Source organism: Hylobates moloch, unplaced genomic scaffold, assembly GCF_009828535.3.
Source record: "Hylobates moloch isolate HMO894 unplaced genomic scaffold, HMol_V3 SCAFFOLD_5, whole genome shotgun sequence".
NCBI lineage: Eukaryota > Metazoa > Chordata > Mammalia > Primates > Hylobatidae > Hylobates > Hylobates moloch.
This window is the reverse complement of record NW_026652280.1, coordinates 76344286-76369589: the sequence shown is the minus strand read 5'-3', so window position 1 is coordinate 76369589 and position 25304 is coordinate 76344286. Positions and strand designations below refer to the sequence as shown.

Below are 25304 nucleotides of genomic sequence, written 5' to 3'. Positions count from 1 at the left end.
ATGGCTCATGGTCGCAAGAAGCATCTGAACCACGACAGCAACTCCAAAACATTGGATGCTGCATAAATTGACCAGTGTGTTTGCTCCTTGTCTATCCACCAGTGTCCACAAGTTGAGAGAGTGTCTCCCCTTCATCATTTTCCTAAGGAACAGACTTAAGTATGCCCTGACAGGAGATGAAGTAAAGATTTGCATGCAGCGGTTCATTAAGATTGATGGCAAGGTCCGAACTGACATAACCTACCCTGCTGGATTCATGGATGTTATCAGCATTGGCAAGGCAGGAGGGAATTTCTGTCTGATCTATGACATCAAGGGTTGCTTTGCTGTACATCATATTACACCTGAGGAGGCCAAGTACAAGTGGTGCAAAGTGAGAAAAATCTTTGTGGACACCAAAGGAATCCCTCATCTGGGGACTCATGATGCTCACACCATCTGCTACCCTGATCCCTCATCAAGGTGAATGATAGCATTCAGATTGATTTGGAGACTGGCAAGATTACTGATTTCATCAAGTTCGACACTGGTAACCTGTGTGTGGTGACTGGAGGTGCTAACCTGGGAAGAATTGGTGTGATCACCAACAGAGAGAGGCACCCTGGATCTTTTGACATGGTTCATGTGAAAGATGCCAGTGGCAACAGCTTTGCCACTCGACTTTTCAACATTTTTGTTATTGGCAAGGGCAACAAACCATGGATTTCTCTTCCCTGAGGAAAGGGTATCCGCCTCACCATTGCTGAAGAGAGAGACAAGAGACTGGTGGCCAAACAGAGCAGTGGGTGGAATGGTCCCTGGGTGACATGTTAGATCTTTGTACATAATTAAAAATAATGTGGCATGATTAATTAACTTTTTTTGTCAATCTGGTGAAAAATGGTACTTTGGTGTGTTTTTCATGTGTATTTCTCCTATTATGAACATAGTTGATCTTTTCACACATTTAGGAAAAACTAATATGTTGTTTTCATTGAATTATCTTTTACATGCTTTGTTTTCTTTCTTTTTTTTTTTTTTTTGAGACAGTCTTGCTCTGTTGTCCAGGCTGGAGTGCAGTGGCGTAATCTCAGCTCAGTGCAACCTCTGCCCCCTGGGTTCAAGCAATTCTCCTGCCTCAGCCTCCCAAGTAGCTGGGACTACAGGCATGTGCTACCACACCCAGCTAATTTTTGTATTTTTAGTAGAGATGGAGTTTCACCACATTGGCCAGGCTGGTCTTGAACTCCTGACCTCAGGTGATCTGCCCACCTCGGCCTCCCAAAGTGCTGGGATTACAGGCGTGAGCCACCACCCATGGCTTTTTTTTTTTTGAGACAGTCTTGCTCTGTCTCCAGGCTGGAGTACAGTGGTGTGATTTCAGCTCACTGCAACCTCTGCCTTCTGGGTTCAAGCAATTCCTCTGCCTCAGCCTCCTGAGTAGGTGGGACTACAGGCATGCGCCACTACACCCAGCTAATTTTTGTATTTTTAGTAGAGACTGGGTTTCTCCATGTTGGCCAGGCTGGTCTGAAACTCCTGACCTCAGATGATCCACCCACGTTGGCCTCCAAGAGCTATTGATATTTTTATTCATTTGTAGGTGCTCTTTATATATTAGGGAGATTAGTCCTTTGCTTGGATTAAGTTTCCTAGTTTGGTACTTCAGTTGCTTTTTTTTTTTTTTTTTTTTTTAAAGAGATGTGATTTCACTTTGTCACTGAGGGTAGAGTGAGGTGGCATGATCATGGCTCACTGCAGTCTCAACCTCCCAGGCTCAAGTGATCCTCCCATGTTAGCCTCAAGAATAGCTAGGACTACAGGTATGCACCACTGCTCATAGCTAATTTTTTTTTTGAGATGGAATCTCACTCTGTTGCCCAGGCTGGAGTGCAGAGGCATGATCTCGGCTCACTGCAGCCTCCACCTCCTGGGTTCAAGCGAGTTTTGGGCCTCAGCCTCTTGAGTAGTTGGGATTACAGGCGTGTGCCAGCATGCCCGGCTAATTTTTGTATTTTCAGTAGAGACAGGGTTTCACTGTGTTGCCCAGGCTGGTCTCGAACTCCTGACCTTAAGTGATCCACCTACCTCAGCCTCCCAAAGTGCTGGGATTACAGGCGTGAGCCACTGCACCCGGCCAAATTTTTAAAAGAAATTTTTGTAGAGCTAGGATTACAAGCATGAGCCACTATGCCTGACCAGTTCTCTCATTTTTAAAAATGTTGCATTTATGGGGTTCAAGATATGCTACTCTAATATGACCAGAATATGTCATCCCCAAATACGCTTGTCTATCACTGGAAACTCTCATAAAGAGAAAAAGCAGGGACTCAAATCTGCATAACAAATCTTACCCTTGTTTATGGTGTTTTTCCTGGCCACCTCACTTTTCTTCTTTGCTTCAGCAGGCAAAGGTATTTAGGGCACCTCTTGGAGATTTATTCATTTCCCTCAGTATCTCCCATGTATTCATAAGGTGTATATGTTAATAAACTTGTTTTTCTCTTAATCTGTCTTTTGGTTACAGGGGTCTGTCCCAACAAAGAACGATGAAGGGTAGTGAAAAAGGTACTTTTGTTCCTCTATGACATCATATTTTAAAACATGTATAAGCCACATAGAGCCTGCAAAATCAAACTTGTTTCTGGGCCACCAGTTTGCCACCTATACTTGCTAATCATAGGAAAATAGATGGGAAAACCAAGGCAGGGAGGATATAAATTGCATGGGCCAGAGTCATGCAGCTGTGACCATGGAACTCACCATATCCTGGTTCAGGACAAGGGGATGCTTCCTGAATACCAGCTGTTCCTGATGGCAATCCAGCAGTGAGGTGGAACCCCGCCGCTCCCACCAAATGGCCCAATTTGGAAAAATTCATGGACGAGACTGAGGCTGAGCCTGTTGGGAAGAACCTGCAGAGCAGTTAAGTAGACCAGGACTAAGTTCCCCTGAGTTCTAATCCGTGACCTGGGGCAAGGCATTTCCCCTATCTGGGCACCTGTTTTCTTATCCCACCCAGTGGGATGTGGTGGGGAGTGGTTATATAACACTGCAGTTGACCCTTGAACATGGGCTTGAACTGTGCAGGTTCACTTACAGGTAGATTTCCTGATGCCTCTGCCACTCCTAAGACTGCAAGACCAAGCCTTCCTTTTCCCCCTTCTCCTGAGCTTTCTCAGCATGAAGACAACCAACATGGAAAACATGATGATCCACTTCCACTTAATGAACAGTATACATATTTCATCTTCCCTATAATTTCCTTAATAACATTTTCTTTTCTCCAGCTTACTTTAAGAATACAGTATATAATCTCTATAACATACAAAATATATGTCGATCAACTTTATGTTCTCAGTAAGGCTTCTGTTCAACAGTAGGCTATTAGTAGTTAAGTTCTGGGGGAGTGAAAAGTTATCTGTGGATTTTCAACTGAGCACGGGGGTCAATGCCCCCAACCCCTGCAGTGTTCAAGCGTCAACTGTAGATGATCTCAAAGCTCCCTTCCAGTTCTGAGATTAAGGAGGGCTAATCTGAATGTCCTGAGGCAGCCACATTTTAGAACACTTCTATCATTGGATATTTTCTGCTTAAGGAAAACAACTTACATGTGCACATCACTTTGCAGGAATCAAAGTCTTCCAGGTAAAACCCCCCATGAAGTAGACAGGGCACAGATTCTCACTAATTTTTTTTTTTTTTTTGAGACGGAGTTTCATTCTTGTTGTCCAAGCGTGAGTGAAATGGTGCAATCTTGGCTCACTGCAACCTCCACCTCCCAGATTCAGGCGATTCTCCTGCCTCAGCCTCCCAAGTAGCTAGGACTACAGGTAGGCGCCCCCACGACTGGCTAATGTTTTTGTATTTTTAGTAGAAGCAGGGTTTCACCATGTTGGCCAGGCTGGTCTCAAACTCTTGACCTCAGATGATCTGCCCGCCTTGGCCTCCCAAAATTCTGGGATTATAGGCATGAGCCACTGCACCCGGCCCAGGAAATTCTTTAAGCTCTAGGAAGATGGGGAGAGCTGGGGTAGTTCTGAGATTAACCGTCCCTACTCCAAATAGGAACAAGCCCAAGGAATGGGCATGGAAGGAAATCAACTGATCATTCCTGATCCAAATTCTTCCCTCGAAGATGCACTGAAGGTTCTTGGAGACATTTGAAAAACCTGAACCTCTTGCCCAGAACTCTAGAGGCATTATAAATAGATAACATACTTTCATACCTACAAGGTGTCTCCTCACATACACCATCTCATTTTATCCTCATAAGAGACTGGCAAGCCTTACAGCTGGCAGAGCTCAGTCTTGGAAGAGACATACCTCATATGTGCATGTCACTTAAGAGGCCTTTCTCCTACCACCTTTTGTCATCACGCAGATGTGTGTCTCTTCCTCTCAATGGTGAAGACGAGCCAGTCTAACCCGTGCCTGAATCCCACAGAGTACCCCGTACAGGGCCTTGTATAAGTAGGTACTCAATAAATTTTGTAGACAGATGAATAAATGCCAGTGACCAGATCAGAGAGAAGTAAAACAGGGTCTCCTATTGGAGAAGATAGTGTTGCTATTGTTCTAAGGGAGCAAGCTCAGGCATCTGTTCCTACAGCCTGGGACATTCACTCCTAGGCAGGCACCTGACATCATTTTAATATTTATTATGTTATCATTAATATAACTGTCACTTATTGTCCACCATTCAAAATTAAGTTCTTTGCAAATATCAACTCATTGTTTCTCACATCCACTATTATGAGCTCCATTTAACAGATGAGGAAATGGAGGTGCAGACAGGTTAAGTAATGTGCCCAAGGTTATTTAGCCAAAAATAGTGGAGCTGGGATTCAAACCTGATTGTTTATATCCTGGACTTACAATTTTCTTGTTTTTCTTTTTGAGACGGAGTTTTGCTCTTGTTGTCCAGGCTGGAGTGCAATGGCGCTGTCTCGGCTCACTGCAACCTCTGCCTCTCCGGTTCAAGTGATTCTCCTGCCTCAGCCTCCCCAGTAGCTGGGATTACAGGCGCATGCCACTACACCCGGTTAGTTTTTGTATTTTTAGTAGAGACGAGGTATCGCCATGTTAGCCAGGCTGGTCTCGAACTCCTGACCTCAGGTAATCCTCCTGCCTCGGCCTCCCAAAGTGCTGGGATTATAGGCGCGAGCCACCACGCCCGGCTTTGGACTTAGAATTTTCTTTTCTTTTTTTCTTTGAGACGGAGTCTTGCTCTGTCCCCCAGGCTGGAGTGCAATGGTGTGATCTTGGCTCACTACAACCTCTGCCTCCTGGGTTCAAGCGATTCTCCCGCCTCAGCCTCCTGACTAGCTGAGATTACAGGCACCCGCCACCATGCCCCGCTAATTTTTGTATCTTTAGTAGAGATGGGGTTTCACCATATTGGTCAGGCTGGTCTGGAACTCCTGACCTCAAGTGATCTGCCTGCTTCGGCCTCCCAAAGTGCTGGGATTACACTCGTGGGCCACTGCGCCCGGCGATTTACAGTTTTTAAAGTTCCTCCACTTCCCTCAGCTTAGCCTCACAATGGTCCTGGGAAGCAGATAGGAGTTTCCGCCGACCACCCAAGGCCATACTGCACGTGGGGGCAGATGTGGAACTAGAACCCAAGTCTCCCTGGGGCTTGTTCTGACACACAAAGGTCTGCATCGTGAAAGGACATGAAAGTCACACCTGTGCGCTGCCCCACTGTGTGGGGACTTAGGACCCAGCTATATCCATGAGTGTGAATTCACCTCGGGATGCAGCCTTCCTGTAAGAAAAGAAAAGGAGAGCTACGATACGTGGACAGAGGCTTTTGCTCCAGTTTCCATAGACACTGCCCCATTTGCTCATGCTGTTCCCTCTTGTTAGAACATCTTCATCCCACGCTCTTACTCTCGCTGACTCATCACGTTTCACAATACACTTGGATTTTTCTCTCTTCCAGGAAACCTCTGCCCCTCCCTGAAGAGGGATAAAGTGACCCTCCTCATACTCCCAGAGTATCAGGTGATTATCTGTCGCATTATCATTAAAAATCAGGGGCTGCATTCTCTCCCTCTGTCTCAGCAGTCTGGGAACTAACTCCTCAGGAGCAGGGACTCCCCTTTCTCATCCTGGTGTTTCCTGTTGGCAATGCCTGCCACTCAGTAGTAGGCGCTTGTTGACTGAGACTGTTGATCACAGGCAGGTTCGAATGTCTTTGTTCCCTCATCTCTACCCCTGTTAAGGGATTACATAGTGTCCTATTCATTTCGGGCGTATAGAAGATGCTGTTAAAGTTCACTGAATTGAATGAAACAATTAATCGTTCTGCAAAATCTGAGCAGAGAAGTCATTTGGTTTCAAAATACTTGGATAAAAACATTACGGTGGCTCACGCCTGTAATTCCAACACTTGGGGAAGCCAAGGCGGGTGGATTACTTAAAACCAGGAACTGGAGACCCTGACTCTACTAAAAATACAAAAATGAGCCGGTCGTGGCGGCGCGAGCCTGTAAATCTCAGGTACTCAGGAGGCTGAGGCACGAGAACAGCTTGAACAGGGAGGCGGAGGTTGCAGTGAGCCGATAACGCCACTGAACTCCAGTCAGGGCGGCAGTGAAACTCTCAGAAAAACAAGAAACAAAAAAACTGTGAGGTACTGAGATCACAAACTGGTGCTCAAAATATACTGATTTCCTTTCTCGTCTGGACTAAACGGAGGTAGGGAAGGGTGAGAAGGAGGGGATCGGCCCTCCCAACAAGTCTCATCTTCCCCAGATGCTGCTCGGTGCTCAGGGGCTGCAACTACTTTGTCCTTGCACAGAGGGGTGGGGACTCCAGCTGTGCATGGGGGCACACATTAGGCCCACAGCTTGTAATGGACCAGTAGTAAAGTAAGGGAGGGGAAGCAGACTCTCTCTCGGAAAGGAGGCTCCTGAGTCCGTCTTGGGGCTTCCCCCACCAACTGTTTCCCAAACCAGCATACAGTAGGCACTTAGTAAATACTAAACCTAGTAAAGGACTAAATGATGGTAGACCGAACCTCCGAAGCAAAAGAGAAAGGGTCCAACAGCGCCTCCTTGCGGTGCTCTGCCCCAAGCCACGGGGAGAAACGCAGCCCGCGCCGAACGCCGGGCAGCACAAAGGATCCCCGGACTGCCGGGGAGCGGTGCTCGGAGAGCACAGGTCTAAGCCGTCCCCCACGCAGTTCCGGAGATGGAGCGCTGGGCCCATGGAGGGAAAGCAGCAGGCTCAGCGACTCCGGAAGCTCGCTGGGGCAGGGGCTCAAGGCGGTGGTCTGATGGTGGAGGCCGCCAAGAACTGTCACGGTGCTTCGTCTGCACAGCGAGCATCCCTTATTTATTCAGGGCGAGTGTGTATTTGGGGCGGCGTGCAGGGAGCTGACAAAGACCGGAGAGCTCCCGGTGCGGCCGCCGGCGGAGCGAAGACTGGAACCCGTATGAGCGCCCCCCAGCGACCCTGAGCGCTCGCAGCCGGTGCACGGCGCCCCCCCGCGGGCGGGAGGCAGGGATCAGCAGACCGCGCGCCCCGAGGCCCGCCCCCGTCTCCGCACAAAGACCGTGAGTCTCGGGTCCGAGCCTTCCGCGCGGGGATCGGGCGGTTGCCCGGCGGGTAGTCCCTCGGCGGCCTCCTGGCCTCGCCGGAGCGGGTGCAGGGAGGCCCACGCAGCGACTGCGGGAGGAGGGGTGGGAGGGGCTGCCGGGGGTGGGGTCCCCGGGGCGGGGCGCGCTGTGTCGCGGGTCGGAGCTCGGTCCTGCTGGAGGCCGCCGGTGCCACACACTCGGTCCCGAGATGACGGCGAGCGTGCGAGTGGCGAAGGTAACCGCGTGTAGGATGACCCCTTTCTCTTGGCTCCCCTCGCCCCCCGCATTCCCTCCTCCCTGCATCCCCTCCGCGGCTCTCCGAGCACATTTATTTATTTGTCTGGGCACCAGGGCTGGCTGAATCCCTGTCCTCCCCGCCCTCTACTCAGAGGAGGACTGGCCTGCAAGAGTGGCCAGAGCTGGGGTTTTAGGGGTTTGGAGGCCTCTGCTTGAGCTGTTTGCGTGGTGAAGATGAGCCGGCTCCCCCAAAACTGGTTTCAATTTCGCTTTTCCTGCCTGAAACTTGTGGTAACAACTGAGTGCATCTCCAGTGCAGGAAACATCCTTGGCATCTTGGTGCCAGGCATTCTGCTACTGCTGGTGGGGGGTTATGAACAGATGACCATTCCTTGCCTTGGAATAAGCCGTGGCCCATCCCATAATTTGATGCCTGTATTACTAGAGTCCTGAGAAACACGGAATGCTGATTAGAACTTGGGGCAAAGTTCCCTGGGTATTCTCTGGAGGAAAAGATGCGGAGGTGGACCTGGAAGGCCTCCTGGAGTAGGTGGCTTGCATTCGTGAGTTTACAAGTGTTGAATGCCTACATGTGCTGGCCCTGTTCTAGGAGGTGGGGAGTGGGGCGGACAGAGATGAACACAAATCCGTCTCTTGTTGAATTTTATTCCTATCAGGGACACAATTTGAAATAAGATCTGGAAGGATGGGGAGAGGGCAGTTTCCTCCAGAAGGTGGGAAAACCCAGGGTGTTTGGAGATGGATTAGGGAGGAAGGTGATCCTGGTGAAGTGAATCTGGCACCCCAAGTCTTTCAGAAGTGCCCCTTCCAGTCTGCAGGGTGGAGGGGCAGGCTCTAGGGGAGGAAGAGGGTACCTGCTACCCTCAGCCTCTGAGAAGAAAATGGCCTCAGACTGGGATGCCCAGAGCAGGCTTGGTCTAGATACTAAATCTGGAGGTTGGCAGCAAAATGAGGCAGAGGGTCTTTCCAGCCAAGTGGAAGAGAGATGGGAGCCAGAATTTATTGCACTGTAACCATTACATGCCAAACAGTTTACGTGGTTATTTCATCTAATTCTCACAGCAGTTCTGTGAGATAAGTAATATATACCCGCATTTTACAAATGAGGAAATTGAGGCGCAGAGAAAATAACTTGCTTGTCCAGAGTCTTTCAGTAAGGAGCAATGGGACTGGAATATGAAACCAGGTCCACAGGCCTCCAGCCTGCAGGCTCTCTTAATGGCCTTTCTACTTTCATTTTCTGTTCCTCTGAGTCAAGTGATTTCCTAGTAGGCAGTAGGAAAGAACTGTGTGTTTTAGGTTGGGTTTCAACTTCCTTAGGCTTTGGGAAAGTTTTGGCAGAACTCATCCTAAACAGATAAAGTCCAAGTGTGCCCAGTTATAGTAAAGTCAGGAAAATGTCTATTCCAGATCTTCTCTGGTCAGCCCTGGGCTTTGTTCTTGCCAAAGAGTCACAGATGATAGAGAAACTCTTACGAGTGCAGATGCTTCTAATTTGGGGTAAAGATAAATGAGGGGCCATTGACTCTGGGTGGAAGGCACCAGAAGCAGCTTATTGGTTGAACAGAAATAGAACATAGGCTGAGAGATAGGAGGGGGGCATGGGATGTGTTTGTATTATATGTTGGGGGTGGGGGGAAGGCAGAGAAAGTTCAAATGGTCCACAGTGTTAAAGGACCCCTCCCCACTTGTGGACTGGGTTTGGAGGGCTTCAGTTTCTCAACCTCATCATTATTGACATTTTGGGTCACATAACTCTTATGTATCCATTGTATGCTTTTAGATTTGAGGTTACTACAAGGTTTGTAAATAATATAACCTGTTATTTTAAACTGATGACAAGTTAACACTGATTGCATAAACAAACAAGCAAAATGAAAACTAATAAACGCCAGGCGTGGTGTCTCACTCCTGTAATATGAGCACTTTGGGAGGCTGAGGTTCGCGGATTGCGTGAGCCCAGGAGTTTGAGACCAGCCTGGGTAACACGGCCAAACCCCATCTCTACAAAAAGTACCAAAATTAGCCGGGATGGTAGCACACTGCTGTAGTCCCAGCTACTTGGGAGGCCGAGGTGGCAGGATCACCTGAGCCTAGGAGGTTGAGGCTGCAGCGAGCTGTAATTGTGCCACTGGACTCCAATCTGGGTGACAGAGTGAGACACTGTCTCAAAAAAACAAAAAACAAAAAAAAACCTATTACAAACTGTATACTTTAATTTCGTCTTTCCGCTTTTTAACTTTTTGTTGTTTCTATTTCTTTCCTTCTTTCTTTCTCTCCCTTTCCTTCCTTCCTTCCTTCCTTCCTTCCTTCCTTCCTTCCTTCCTTCCTTCCTTCCTTCCTTCCTTCCTTCCTTCCTTCCTTCCTTCCTTCCTTCCTTCCTTCTTTCAAGATGGAGTTTCACTCTTGTTGCCCAGGCTGGAGTGCAATGGTGCCATCTCAGCTCACCGCAACCTCTGCCTCCCGGGTTCAGGTGATTCTCCTGCCTCAGCCTCCTGAGTAGCTGGGATTACAGGCAGGCACCCTCATGCCTGGCTAATTTTGTATTTTTAGTAGAGACGGGGTTTCTCCATGTTGGTCAGGCTAGTCTCGAACTCCTGACCTCAGGTGATCCACCCACCTCAGCCTCCCAAAGTGCTGAGATTACATGAGCCATTGCGCCCGGCCATTTCTATTTATTTCTTATTGTACTGTCTACCTCTTGAAAAATTGTTGTAGTTATATTTAATTGGTCATATTTTCCTCTTTCTACTTAAGATGAGTAGTGTACACACCATAAATACAGTGTTATATTAATCTGTGTTTTTCTTTCTTTTTTTTTTTTTTTGAGACAGAGTTTCGCTCTTGTTGCCCAGGCTGGAGTGCAATGGCACGATCTCAGCTCACTGCAACCTCCGCCTCCCGGGTTCAAGTGATTCTCCTACCTCAGCCTGCCGAGTAGCTGGGGTTACAGGCACCCGCCACCACGCCCAGCTAATTTTTGTATTTTTAGTAGAGATGTGGTTTCACCATGTTAGCCAGGCTGGTCTCGAACTCCTGACCTCAGGTGATCCACCGGCTTTGGCCTCCCAAAGTGCTGGGATTACAGGCTTGAGCCACCATGCCCAGCCCAGATGATTTTTTATTGCTCATTAAAATTCTTTTAAATTTCTGATTGAAGAACTCCTTTTGAGCATTTCTTGTAGGACAGGTCTGGTGTTGATGACATCTCTCAGCTTTTGTTTGTCTGGGAAAGTCTTTATTTCTCCTTCATGTTTGAAGGATATTTTCACTGGATATACTATTCTAGGGTAAAAGATTTTTTCCCTCAGCCGTATTTCATTTAAATATGTCATGCCCCTCTATCTTGGCCTGTAAGATTTCCACTGAAAAGTCTGCTGCCGGACATATTGGAGCTCCATTGTATGTTATTTGTTTATTTTCTCTTGCTGCTGTTAGGACCCTTTCTTTATCCCTGACATCTGGGAGATTGATTATTAAATGCCTTGAGGTAGTCTTCTTTGGGTTAAGTCTGCTTGGTGTTCTATAACCTTCTCATATTTGGATATTGATATCTTTCTCTAGATTTGGGAAATTCTCTGTTACTACTCTTTTGAATAAACTTTCTAGCCCTGTCTGTCTCCCTACCTCCTATTTAAGGCCAGTAACTCTTAGATTTGCCCTTTTGAGGCCATTGTCTAGATCCCGTAGGCATACTTCATTCTTTGTTTATTTATTATTTTTATTTTTTGAGACGGCGTCTTGCTCTGTTGCCCAGGATGGAGTGCAGTGGCACAATCTTGGCTCACTGCAAGCTCTGCCTCCTGGGTCCATACCATTCTCCTGCCTCAGCCTCCTGAGTAGCTGGGACTACAGGCACCCACCACCACGCCCGGCTAATTTTTTTTTTTTTGTATTTTTAGTAGAGATGGGGTTTCGTCATGTTAGCGAGGAAGGTCTCGATCTCCTGATCTCGTGATCCACCCGCCTCGGCCTCCCAAAGTCTTTGTATATTCTTTTATTCTTTTGCTTCATCTGACTGTATTTTCAAATACCCTGTCTTTAAGCACTCTAGTTCTTCTGCTTGATCAATTCTGCTATTAAAAGACTGATGCGTTTCAGTATGTTAATTGCATCTTTTTCTTTTCTTTTTTTTTTTTTTTTTTGAGACAGAGTTCCACTCTTATTGCCCAGGCTGGAGTGCAATGGCGTGATCACGGCTCACTGCAACCTCTGCCTCTCCAATTCTCCTGCCTCAGCCTCCCAAGTAGCTGGGATTACAAGCATGCACCACCATGCCCGGCTAATTTTTGTATTTTTAGAAGAAACGGGAACTCACCATGTTGGCCAGGCTGGTCTCGAACTCCTGACCTCAGGTGATCTGCCCGCCTTGGCCTCCCAAAGTGCTGGGATTACAGGCATGAGCCACTACTGCACCCGGCCTCAACTGCATTTTTCGACTCCGGAATTTCTGCTTGATTCTTTTTAATTATTTCAATTTCTTTGTTAAATTTGTTGATGGCAAAAAAAATTTGCTGATGGCATTCTGAATTCCTTCTCTGTGGAGGAAATATTGAATTTCTTTGAGTTTCCTCAAAACAGCGATTTTGATTTCTCTGTCTGAAAGGTCACATATCTCTGTTTCTCTGGAATTGGCCCCGTGTGCCTTATTTAGTTCGTTTGGTGAGGCTATGTTTTCCTGGACCGTCTTGAAGCTTGTGGATGTTTGTTGGTGTCTGGGCACTGAGGAGTTAGGTATTTATTATAGTCTTTGTAGTCTGGGCTTGTTTGTACTCATCCTTCTGGGGAAGGCTTTCTAGGTATTCAAAGGGGCTTGGCTGTTGTAATCTAAGTTTTGGTCACTGCAGCCATGTCTACATTAGGGGGCACTCCAAGCCTAGTAACACTGTAGTTCTTGCAGACTCTTAGAGGTTACTACCTTGGTGGTTTTGCATAACGTCAGGAAGAATTCTCTGGATTACCAGGTAGAGACTCTCATTTTCTTCCCTTACTTTCTCCCAAACAAATGGAGTCTTACTCTCTGTGCTGAGCTCCCTGGAGCTGGGTGAGGTGTGACACAAGCATCCCCATGGTCACCAGAATTGGGACTGCACTGGGTCAGGCCTGAAGCCAGCACAACACTGGGTCTTGCTCAAAGCCCGCTGTAATCACTACCTGGCTATGTCCTACGTTTGCCCAAGGCCCTAGGGCTCTACAATCAGCAGGTGGTGAAGTCAGCCAGGCTTGTGTCCTTCCCTTTAGGGCGGTTAGTTCCCTGCTGGGCCCCAGAGAGGTCCACAGTTGCTGTCCACAGGCCAGGGCCTGGAGTCGGAAACCTTAGAAATCTATCTAGTGCTCTGTTCTACTGCAGCTAAGCTGGCACTGAAACCACAGGACACAGTCCTTCCCACTCTTCCCTCCCTTTTCCCCAGATATAGGAGTCTCTCCCCTTGTCCACCACCACCACGGGTCTATGAGGAGTACTGCCAGGGTACTACTGCTGATGTTCACCTAAGGCCCAAAGGCCCTTCAGTCAGCTTGTGGTGAAGGTGACCAGGCCTGAGACTCACCCTGCAGGGCAGCGGTCTCCCCTCTTGTTGGGCGAGATAATTCTTTGTTAGGATGTTTATCAGCATCTCTGGCCTCTACCCACTCTCCCGACTTATGACAACGGGACAAAGTTCCCAGATATTACCAAATGTCCCTGGCTGGGTAAAATCGCCCCTGGTTGAGAACCACTGGTTTGTACTAATTCATTGTTCCAGAGGAATGTGACCTGCCCTTGACTGTCTTTTTATCTTCCCCAACAAGAAAAGGCCTGTAGTCCCACAAGATGGACCCTAAAAGAGGGGCAGCATTCCTTTGTCAAATACGTTTGAGAAGTACTGCATGCCGTGGGCCCACAGCTTGGTCAATCACCGTACACAATAGCATATTAAAGGCTCTGGGAAGTTCTCCAGTGAAGAAACGTCTTTAGCCTAGATTTCCCAAATATACTTGACCTTGGAACCCTTTTCCTGTACTATCTATTCACCTTCTGCAGGACATACTGTACATATGTGCCCCATCTGGGCCCTCTGCCCTGGTGCTTCTCCCCTTCTCTGCATTATGGATTCCTGTTCATTCTGCATGGCCCAGCTCAGAGTGCACCCTCTGTGAAGCCTTCCTTCTCCCCTCTCATCTCCTTCCCTACTGTATATCCATACACATTCACATAATCACATCCGTGTTTCGTCCATTACTCTACTGAAATTCTTGAGGACTGGGTCCTGTCTCAGTTAAATGTCAGTAGAAGATGCTCAGTAATGGCTGTTGGGAGAATTCAAAAGGGATATTCAGGTGCTTGGGCCACAGTTCTGGGAAGATGAGTCACTCCTTGCCCCCTTGTTTCCCCGCTTGGTGTGTAGAGTTCTTCTCTGCTATGGTCTTCCGGAGTCATTTCCCTTCTCCAGCCCTGATCTGGCAGAGTTTGAAGCGGTGGGGTCATGTCTTTGCTGTAGATGCTCAGTCGATGCTTATGGAAGGAAGAAAGGAAGAGAGGAAGGGAATTAGAACCTAGTGACTTTCTAGGAAGAAGGCTAGAGAGCAGAGGTTAAGTACCCTGCTTTCAGGAGAAAAACCTCCTAAGAGCACTTACTCCCAAGTTTTAATATCTGGGAGAAGTGATGTATTTTTCCCTGCACCTAGTACCTAGGTGTACCAGAGTTGTGGTGAGGCCACAGTCAGAAAATTTATTTAAAGCACCAGCACTGGCTGGGCGCGGTGGCTCACGTCTGTAGTCCCAGCACTTTGGGAGGCTGAGGCGGGCGGATCATGAGGTCAGGAGATCAAGACCATCCTGGCTAACACGGTGAAACCCCGTCTCTACTAAAAATACAAAAAATTAGCCGGGCGTGGTGGCAGGCGTCTGTAGTCCCAGCTACTCGGGAGGCTGAGGCAGGAGAATGGCGTGAACCCAGGAGGTGGAGCTTGCAGTGAGCCGAGATCGCGCCACTGCACTCCAGCCTGGGCAACAGAGTGAGACTCCGTCTCGAAAAAAAAAAAAAAGAAAAAGCACCAGCACCATGCCTGATACATACTAAGTGCTCAGTAAATGTAGGCTCTGACTTTACCGGCTTCTGCCCCTAAGATGGCCAGTTTTGAACTTGGGGCAGCTTGCTTCTGGGGCAGCGGGAGGGGGCTGAAATAGGGAGGACTAGGCCAACTGCCCACTCACTTGTGTCCCCTGCAGGAGCTAGAGGATCTTCAGAAGAAGCCTCCCCCGTACCTGCGGAACCTGTCCAGCGATGATGCCAATGTCCTGGTGTGGCACGCTCTCCTCCTACCCGTGAGTATCCATGGGGACCATGGCTTTGGATTGGGGCCAACTTAGGCCAGGGACATGCGCAGGGAGGGTTGGGACTAGGCAAGAATTTTCCCTGCTTGAGATCCTTTTACTGGAGGTTATCATTGCTGGAGGGGGCCTCTCTGAATTGATTGCTTCTGAGATCCAGATACTTCTGAGGTTCATCTTCTGATAAAGATGCCAAAGGACTTTTGACTTAGTAGGAGACCCCTTCCTTTAAACCAGTAGCCACCAAGCCCACCACAGAACTTCAGGAGACAACCAGCATCAAAAAGAAGAAGAAATGAAGATTTCTTGGACCTTTGTCAAGGGGTAGGGATAAACTTCCAGGCTTTCACAGTTGGTAGAATTTGCTCCTGCAAACCTAAATTGTATTTTGTTTTTCTTTAGTCTTATTTCAGAAAATTGTTACATATGAAAACACAAATAGCTCATTTCTACTGTTCTTCTTTTTCTCTGTTTATTATTTGGTATTTTCTTGATAAAGTCTCTCTGAAAGCAGTATTCCAAAATAGTTTTCAGAGTGCAAGATCTCTCTTTTTTTCATCCGATTATTAGTGACTAAACATACTTTGAGAAATCAATCTACACTTTTCATTACTTGGAAATAAAATTTAAGACATTGAACTTTTTGTTAGTCCAAGCTCTTTGGAATATCAAAGTAACAATTCATCTTATTATTTAGGATTTGGACTTTTTTTTTTTTTTGAGACAGAGTCTCACTGTGTCACCCAGGCTGCAGTACAGTGGTACGATGTCGGTTTCCTGCAACCTCCACCTCTGGGGTTCAAGCGATTCTCCTGCCTCAGCCTCCTGAGTAGCTGTGACTACAGGCATGTGCCACTATGCCAGGCTAATTTTTGTATATTTAGTGGAGACAGGGTTTTGCCATGTTGGCCAGGCTGGTCTCAAACTCCTGGCCTCAAGTAATCTGCCCACCTCGGACTCCCAAAGTGCTGGGATTACAGGTGTGAGCCACCACACCCGGCAGGATTTACTTTTTATTGACAATGCAGTGGCCTAGGTTGTGTCATCTTCTCTTTAAACTGACCTATAGTCCAGAAAAGTAGAGAAAGGCCTGAGTCAGATCAACATGGGAACCTCTGTCAAGTCCCTTGGGTTACTGTGTTGAAACGATCCACTTACCTGGCTTAGAGTGAGGACACCTGTTCTAGGCCTCAGGTGCTGGGAGAAGATGCTCAAAGGAGCTCCAGGGACTGATTATACCTCCAAGGAGACCAGCTTTGAGATGATGAAAGCGGGGGTGATAGGAAAACCTAGGAAAGGTCTCGTTTGGCAGAATACTATGAAATCAGAGGACCTCAATGGTTGGCAAGACCAAGGTGGTTAAGTGTGCCCCAGGAACTGGCCAAAGACCTTCCAGCCATATAGGAGTCCTGAAGAAACATGATACTTGGGAGGAATCCCAGAGCTGGAGGACCAAGGCTTGATGTAAGTAATCAGCTAAGGGGGCCTGAAGGTGCCTGGTGAGGCCATAAAGGAGGGGATGGTTGACTGGCAGAGGAAGGAGAACTGGGAAAGGTCTTTTGGAATAGCAGACAAATTCCTCCTCAAAGGCTCAGTCTCAGTTTATGTGTTCACCAAAGTGGCCCCACTTGTCATATCTTGGTCATGGAAGGATTCAGCTCGATGAGCCTGTTGAAGCTAATAGTAAGAATTCTCATTGCTTGAGAGTCTCCTGTGGACCAAGTGCTGTTTTAAGTACACGACATATGAGGTTATATTGAATCCTCTCAAACATCCAATGGGGAAGGTTGTCTTCCTCTTGAAATTGCAGAGATGGAAACCAAGGAGGTTAAGTAACTGGTCTGTGGTCAGTCAGAATAAGGTGGCGGGAGTAGAATTCAGCGGACTCCAGGGTCTTCTCTTTTAACTACTCCCTGAAAAATGAATAGTTTTCAAAATTTTTTAAAAAGTAGCAGGCTGGGCACGGTGGCTTACACCTGTAATCCCAGCACTTTGAGAGGCTGAGGTGGGTGGATCACCGGAGGTCAGAAGTTTGAGACCAGCCTGGCCAACATGGTGAAACCCTGTCTCTAGTAAAAATACAAAAATTAGCTGGGCGTGGTTGTGGGAGCCTATAATCCCAGCTACTCAGGAGGCTGAGGCATGAGAATCACTTGAACCTGGGAGGTGGAAGTTGCAGTGAGCTGAGATTGGGCCATTGCACTCCAGCCTGGATGACAAGAGTGAAACTCTGTCTCAAAAAAAAAAAACAAAAAAAGTAGCAAAATACTTTATTTAACCTAGAACTTAGAAGGTAGTGGGGCTTTCTCAACTGACTGTAAGATACAGCATGGAATCCTCTGGTCCAACTTCTCCCTTTTACAAATGAAGAAACTGATCCTCAGAGAAAGCTCAGTCATACAGCAAGCTCGAGGCAGAGCTGGGACAGGTCCCTGGAGCTCTCAGCTCCATGACTCTGCTACCTCCTTCCTCTTTTAAGTCCTACGAAGCCCAGAAAGAAGCCCCTTCAGGCAGGACACACTGATACCCCTGTCTTAGTCCATTTGTGTTGCTGTAAAGGAATACCCGAGGCTGCATAATATATAAAGAAAAGAGGTTAATTTGGCTCAAGCTTCTGCAGGCTGTACAAGAAGCATGGCGCCGGGCTTGGTGGCTCACATCTATAATCCCATCTCTTTGGGAAGCCGAGGAGGGTGGATCACCTGAGGTCGGGAGTTCAAGACCAGCCTGACCAACATGGAGAAAACCCGTCTCTACTAAAAATACAAAATTAGCTGGATGTGGTGGCGCATGCCTGTAATCCCAACTAGTTGGGAGGCTGAGGCAGGAGAATTGCTTGAACCCGGGAGGCAGAGGTTGCAGTGAGCCAAGATCATGCCATTGCACTCCAGCCTGGGCAACAAAGTGAAACTCCATCTCAAAAAATAAAAAAAAGCATGGCACCAGCATCTGCTTCCGGTGAGGCCTCAGGAAGCTTCCACTCACGGTGGAAGGCAAAAGGGAGCCACATACATGTACAGATCACATGTCAAGAGAAGAAGTGAAAGAGAGAGAGCGAGCAGGTGCCAGGATCTAAACAACCAGCTTTTTCAGTATGTAATAGAGTAAGAACTCTCTTATTACTGTGAAGTTGGCACGGAGCCATTCGTGGGAGATCTGCCCCCAGGACCCATACGCCTCCTACTAGGCCCCACCTCCAACATCAAATTTCTTTTCTTTTCTTTCCTTTTTTTTTTTGGTGACAGAGTCTCACTCTGGAGTGAGTGCAGAGCGAGACTCACTGCAACCTCTGCCTCCCGGGTTCAAGCAATTCTCATGCCTCAGCCTCCTGAGTAGCTGGGACTACAGGCGCATGCTACCACGCCCAGCTACTTTTTTGTATTTTAGTGGAGGTGGGGTTTCATCATGTTGCCCAGGCTGATCTCAAACTCCCGAGCCCAGGCAATCCATCTGCCTCAGCCTCCCAAAGTGTTAGGATTACAGGCGTGAGCCACCGCCGCGCAGGTCTTGGGGATCAAATTTCAACCTGAGATTTGAGGAGACAGACATCCAACCACAGCACCCTCCCATCCTGCTCTGAGGCCTCAGCCGTTGGCCTTCTCTGACTGATAGGCGCAGCCTTTTCTTCTTACTGAGACCGTAAAAAATGGGATATTTTCTTTATCTTCCTACTTTTTTTTACTCCATCTCTCTCTCTTTTTTTTTTTTTTTTTTGAGACGGAGTTTTGCTCTTGTTGCCCAGGCTGGAGTGCAAGGGTGTGATCTCTGCTCACCACAACGTCAGCCTCCCAGGTTCAATTTCCTCCTCTCAGTTCTTGCCTCAGCCTCCCGTGTAGTGGGTATTACAGGCATGCGTCACCACGCCCGGCTAATTTTGCATTTTTGAGAGGTCTCGTCTCGCCAGGTGAGTGCAGTGGCCAATCTCGGTCACTGCAAGTCCGCCTCCGTTCGCCTTTTCTGCCTCACCTCTCCGGTAGTGGAATACAGGCCCACCACCAGCCGGCTATTTTTTTTTTAGTAGAGAGGGTTTCACCATGGTCTCGATTCCTGACCTTGTGATCCGCCCGCCTTGGCCTCCCAAAGTGTAGTTACAGGTGACACCCACCCGGCCGACAGGGTTTCTCCATGTTGGTCAGGCTTGTCTCGAACTCCCGACCTCAGGTGATCCGCCCACTTTGGACTCCCAAAGTGCGGGGATTACAAACGTGAGCCACCGCGCCCGGCCTAGTTAGATCACATGGCTAGTGAGTGTCAGAGTCGAATCACACCCAGGCAGGGTGGCTCCGGAGTCTGTGTGACCCCCATACTCTGTTGCACAGGCTAATGCATGTCAAGCCCTTAGCACAGGACAGCACAGATAGGTGCTCAGAAAAGTGTTCAGGTCGCTCAAAGTCTAGAGGGTCTTCTGCTGGCTCCTTGCAGCTCCCAACCCCTAGGTCACTCCAGCCCCTGAGTTTGTTGGTTTTTAATCATAGTAAAATACACATAACAAAATTTACCATCTTAACCATTTTTAAGTATATAGTTCAGTGTCATTAAATAGGATTACAGCTGGGCATGGTGGCTCATGCTTGTAATCCCAGTAATCTGGAGGCCAAAGCAAAAGGATTGCTCAAGGCCAGGAGTTCAAGACCAGCCCTGGCAACATAGTGAGACCCTATCAAAAAAAAATTTTTAATTAGCCAGGTATGGTGGTGGGCCCCTGTAGTACCAGCTACTCAGGAGGCTGAGGTGGGAGGACCACTTGAGCCCAGAAGTTGACATTACAGTGAGCAATGATAATGCCAGTGCACTCCAGCCTGGGTGACAGAGCGAGACCCTGCTTCAGTAAACAAACAAACATTGTTGCACAACCATCACCACCATTCATCTCTAGAACTTTTTGTCTACCTGTACTGAAACTCTGTACCCCTTCAGTAACTCCCCATTCCTTTCTTTCCCCAGCACCTGGTGACCACTTTTGTATTTTGTTTCTATGAATTTGACTATTCTAGGTACTGCACATAAGTGGTATCTTGCAATATCTGTCCTTTTTTTGTCTAGCTTATTTCCCTTAGCATAATGTCTTCAAGGTTCATCCATGTTGTAGCATATATCAGAATTTCATTCCTTTTAGGGCTAAATAATACTCCATTGTGTGTATATGCCACGTTTTGTTGATTGATCCATTGATAGACACTTGGTTTGCTTTCACCATTTGGCTGCTAGAAACATTGGTATACAAATACCTGTTTGCTTTCAGTTCTTTGGGTATCTACCCAGAAGTAGAACTGCTGGATCATATGGTAATTCTGTGTCTAATCTTTTGAGAAATGGCCATACTGTTTTCCATCACAGCTGCACCATTTTATTTTCCTAAGCTCCTGGGTTCTTAGGATTTCCTCATTTTCTCCATTTCCTCACCCCCATTCTAATGTTTTAAGAAAGGATGTTCCATCCTTTTCTTCCATAATCTCAGAAAGTCTTGAAAGCTGAGATGGTCCTTAGAGCTCATCTAGTCCATCTTTATCCACTTTTCAAATGAGGAAACTGAGGACTAGAGGTGGGAAGTGGCTCACCCATGGTCACACAGCAAAAGCCAAGATCAGACTTCTCTGCCTCCCAGGCCAGTGCCCTTTGGTGATTTCACATTTTCACTAATCCATGACTCAATTGTCAAATGAATGTAGGTGCTGTGTGTATCCTGGCTCATGATTCCTCCTGGGAGTGAAGCAGAGGATGTCTACGACCCTCGGATGGGGGCAGGAAGGGAGGAAAACCAGACCAGAGCTTGACCCCTTTTCTCTCTGCACAGGATGAACCTCCCTACCACCTCAAAGCCTTCAACCTGTGCATCAGCTTCCCGCAGGAGTATCCGTTCAAGCCTCCCATGATCAAATTCACAACCAAGATCTACCACCCCAACGTGGACGAGAACGGTCAAGTTTGCCTGCCCATCATCAGCAATGAGAACTGGAAGCCTTGCACCAAGACTTGCCAAGGTGGGGCTGGGCTTTGCCTGGAGGAGGGACTGATACCGGGTAGAGATTACTGGAGAGGGGGTTCACAGCTTATTCTGAGCTTGAAAAGCCCCAAAGAGAGGAGATAAAAATTGTGAGTCTTGGCTGAACTTACTATGAGATAGAAGTTCAGTACTGGACAGACTGACCTCCTCCTGCCTCTGTTCTTATACCTGTGCAGTCGTGACAGAGGAGCATTGCTGCGGTTCATGGGAGAGGCAGCTTGGCTGCACAGGGAAGGGCTCGGGATAAGAAAGCCCGCTGTTCCCCCTGTGGACTTTGGGCAAGTTTTCATTCCTTTCTGGGACTCGGTGTCCTAAATGACAGTGGAAGGAACTGGCCTCGTAATGATAATACCTGTCACTTGACTGAGCACTTTCGGCACTGTGCTAAAAACATCACATGCCGACTTCATCTTTATTTCCTCCACAAGCCCGTGAGGTAGTGTTGTCATTAGCCTTGTTTAATAGACCCGGACATCTGAGGCATGTGAGAGGTGAAGTGGTTGCCTAAGGTCATACAGATGACAAACGGCGGCACTTGGCTGACTCGCAAGCCACATGTGGCTGTTGCAACTGAGGAACTCAATTCTTTTTCTTTTTTAAGACGGAGTCTCGCTCTGTCGCCTAGGCTGGAGTGCAGTGGCGCGATCTTGGCTCACTGCAACCTCCGCCTCCTGGGTTTAAGTGATTCTCCGGCCTCAGCTTCTCGAGTAGCTGGAATTACAGGCATATGACACCACACCCAGCTAATTTTGTATTTTTAGTAGAGAGGGGTTTTGCCATGTTAGCTAGGCTGGTCTCGAACTCCTGACCTCAGGTGATCCGCCTGCCTCAGCCTTCCAGAGTGCTGGGATTACAGGTGTGAGTCACCGCGCCTGGCCGGAACTCAATTCTTAATTGTACTTAATTTTAATCCTTTTTGTTTTTTCTATTGAGACACGGTCTGTCTCTGTTGCCCAGGCAGTTAGTTCAGTGATGCAATCTTGGCTCACTGCAACCTCCACCTCGTGGGCTCAAGCCATCCTCCCACCTCAGCCTCCCGAGTAACTGGGACTACAGGAGCGTGCCACTACACCTGGCTAATTTTTGCATGCTTTGTAGAGACCAGGTTTTGCCATATTGCCCAGGCTGGTCTCAAACTTGTGAGTTCAAGCCATCCACCCATCTTGGCCTCCCAAAGTGCTGGGATTACAGGCGTGAGCCACCGTGCCCAGACTGATTTTAATTCATTTAAATTTAGATGCCTGCATGTGGCTAATGGCTACCATATTGAACAATGCAGCTCTAGAGCCTGTGGCTGAATCAGTGTGCAATCCTCCACCTGGACCAGCTCAGGAGTTTTTAACTCAGGAAACGAAAGTCCTTAGGTTGGTGGGAGTAGGAGCAGGGAGAGGAGTGGTCCTTGGATGAGCTTTAGGGGGTCTGGGAACTGTCTGTTTTGCATGTGGATGTGCACGTCTGTCTCGGGAGACGGGCTGCTGCCTTCACTAGGTTCCCAAAGGCATCTGTGAAAGATGAAGAGCCAGGGGGCAGTTGTGGTTTTCAGTCTTTAGCCTTAGACCCCTTTTGCCCAAGGAAAAGTTTATTTGGACTATCAATGTAATGGAGGAAAACAGCAGTTTTTGTTGAAATGGGGATAAGACCCAGAAACCTCACTTATCTCAGTGGCCCCCGTGATGAGGAGCTTCTCTGAAGCCATGGAATGTAGTTGTTTGAAAACCACTGATGTAATCAGTCAAGGCCTTGGGTGTCACCAACCAAGAATGAGCGGGACATTTGATCTGGTCATAGAGTAATCCTAAGCGATGGAACCTTTCCCCCAAGGAGTGGGTGTGGAGTGTCAGGACATTGGGAGTGGGCAGCCATGACTCCCTTCCCTCTGCCCTGATGTCCTGATCTGGCCTGTCTCTCCCCAGTCCTGGAGGCCCTCAGTGTGCTGGTGAATAGACCGAATATCAAGGAACCCCTGCGGATGGACCTCGCTGACCTGCTGACACAGAATCCGGAGCTGTTCAGAAAGAATGCTGAAGAGTTCACCCTCCAATTCGGAGTGGACCGGCCCTCCTAACTCATGTTGTGACCCTCTGTGCACTGGATCCTCGGCATAGCGGATGGACACACCTCATGGACTAAGGCCAGAGCTCCCTGTGGCCCATTCCCCATTCATTTTTCCCTTCTTAGGTCGTTAGTCGTTAGTTTGTGTGTGTGTGTCGTGGAGGGAAGGGAGCTGTGAGTGTGTGTGTTGTGTATGGACTCACTCCCAGGTTCACTTGGCCACAGGTGCACCCTTCCCACACCCTTTGCATCCCCCAGAGCCAAGGGAGTTTAAGTTTGCAGAGTTACAGGCCAGTTCTCCAGCTCTCCATCTTAGAGAGACAGGTCACCTTGCAGGCCTGCTTGCAGGAAATGAATCCAGCAGCCAACTCGAATCCCCCTAGGGCTTAGGCACTGAGGACCTGGGGACAGTGGAGCATATGGGTGAGAGAGACAGATGGAGGGTACCCTATTTACAACTGAGTCAGCCAAGCCACTGATGGGAATATACAGATTTAGGTGCTAAACCATTTATTTTCCACGGATGAGTCACAATCTGAAGAATCAAACTTCCATCCTGAAAATCTATATGTTTCAAAACCCCTTGCCATCCTGTTAGATTGCCAGTTCCTGGGACCAGGCCTCAGACTGTGAAGTATGTGTCCTTCAGCATCCAGTCCAGGGAGAGCCACAGAAACCATGTTCTTGCTTAAGCCATTAAAGTCAGAGATGAATTCTGGAGTGCAACTGAGTCTTTGATGAGGGGATGGGGTGGTTTCATCAGGACCAGAGAGGACTAGGGATTTAAGCATAAATTTCTGACCTTGCTTCCCTTGGATGTTCCCCAAACATCATACGGAATGTTGGCCATGGAAAATTAGGCCATCCTTGGACAGAGGAGCTTTCAGAAGGTCCACAGGGATGATGTCCCCATTTTATTTATTTATTTATTTATTTATTTATTTATTTATTTGAGACAGAATCTCACTCCGTCACCCAGGCTAGAGTGCAGCAGTGCGATCTCGGCTCTCTGCAACCCCCGCCTCCTGACTTCAAGCGATTCTCCTGCCTCAGTCTCTTGAGTAGCTGAGATTACAGATGCCCGCCACCACGCCTGGCTAATTTTTGTATTTTTAGTAAAGATGGGGGTTCACCATATTGGCCAGGCTGGTCTCGAACTCCTGACCTCAGGTGATCCACCCGCCTTGGTGTCCCAAAGTGCTGGGATTATAGGTATGAGCCACCATGCCTGGCCAACGCCCCCATTTTAAAGATGAGGCAATTGAGGCACAGAGCACTTCAGTGGATTGCTGGGGTCCACTCTGCCAATCCACACCCCTGCAGGTGAGCCAGGGTTATGGCTGGGGTGTGTTTTGTTTTCTGTATTTTTCATGAGCTGCTTTCATCAGCACACATGCCCCAAATGGCTGATAAAGCCAGACTGGATAGTTAGCAGGAAATGGTAATCAGCTCAGGGATTTGTATCTCATGAGCAATGGAAAAACAAAAACAAGCCAAAACTTCAGCCAAGTAGAGGGATTAACTTAACCCAGAAGAAGAACTTTCTGGTTGCAATTGTTGTAAGCTCCTGGAATACTGCTGGCTTTTCAGAGATAGAATATGGGGTGATTTGAGTCAAGGAAGTCACCCAGATCCCACTAGTTTCTAGAGAATCTTCTCCAGCTCCTGCCCTGGAGTCCCCTAACCTGAGAAGAAGTGTGGAAGGAGGGGAAGATAACCAGAAGTGCCACCAGAGTCAAAATGTAAGTTTGTTTTTTATTTTTGGCGACCACTTACTGAACACTTGAGTGGCAGGACTGGGCAAAGCTTTTGCCCATTTCATTATCTCATTTAACTCTCACAACACCTTCATAAGGTTGGAACTCTCATTATCCCCTTTCAGACTGTAAACTGAGGCCCAGAGAGGTTAACTGTATGTGTCACACAGCTGGTTAGTGGTGGGACCCAGGCCATTGTCCTTTTCCAAACACCTTGCAAAGTTATTGAGACCTCAGCAGGTGAGGAATCCCCTATGGCCAGAGTTTATTTTCCCAGAGTGCAGAGGTTCCTGGGCCAAGTACGGAGAGAGCACTGAGGGGCCAGACAGGATTTTACAAAAGTACTTTTAATG

General features: G+C 47.9%; 1 protein-coding gene and 1 pseudogene across 2 annotated transcripts; both read left to right on the top strand.

Annotated features, from left to right (window-relative positions):
- LOC116468191 (small ribosomal subunit protein eS4, X isoform-like) lies at window positions 1-7447 on the top strand (annotated as a pseudogene).
- UBE2L6 (ubiquitin conjugating enzyme E2 L6) lies at window positions 7181-23914 on the top strand. 2 transcript variants are annotated; one of them, XM_032152921.2, is made up of 4 exons: window positions 7181-7544; window positions 15037-15132; window positions 20933-21119; window positions 23056-23914. In XM_032152921.2, the coding sequence occupies exons 3-4, from the start codon at window positions 21008-21010 to the stop codon at window positions 23205-23207; spliced, it is 264 nt and encodes an 87-aa protein (XP_032008812.1). In that variant the 5' UTR covers window positions 7181-7544; window positions 15037-15132; window positions 20933-21007; the 3' UTR covers window positions 23208-23914. The 2 variants fall into 2 exon arrangements, with proteins under 2 accessions (XP_032008812.1, XP_032008811.1); XM_032152920.2 differs by lacking the exon at window positions 7181-7544 and adding an exon at window positions 7675-7803.
- The last annotated feature ends 1390 nt before the right edge of the window (window positions 23915-25304 follow it).

Excerpts from the sequence above, each read along its gene's own strand:
- UBE2L6 (XM_032152920.2), top strand. The coding sequence starts at position 7,777 with ATGACGGCGAGCGTGCGAGTGGCGAAG. Across the intron at positions 7,804-15,036 it reads CGAGCGTGCGAGTGGCGAAG|GAGCTAGAGGATCTTCAGAA; the intron begins GTAACCGCGTGT and ends TGTCCCCTGCAG. Across the intron at positions 21,120-23,055 it reads TTGCACCAAGACTTGCCAAG|TCCTGGAGGCCCTCAGTGTG; the intron begins GTGGGGCTGGGC and ends GTCTCTCCCCAG.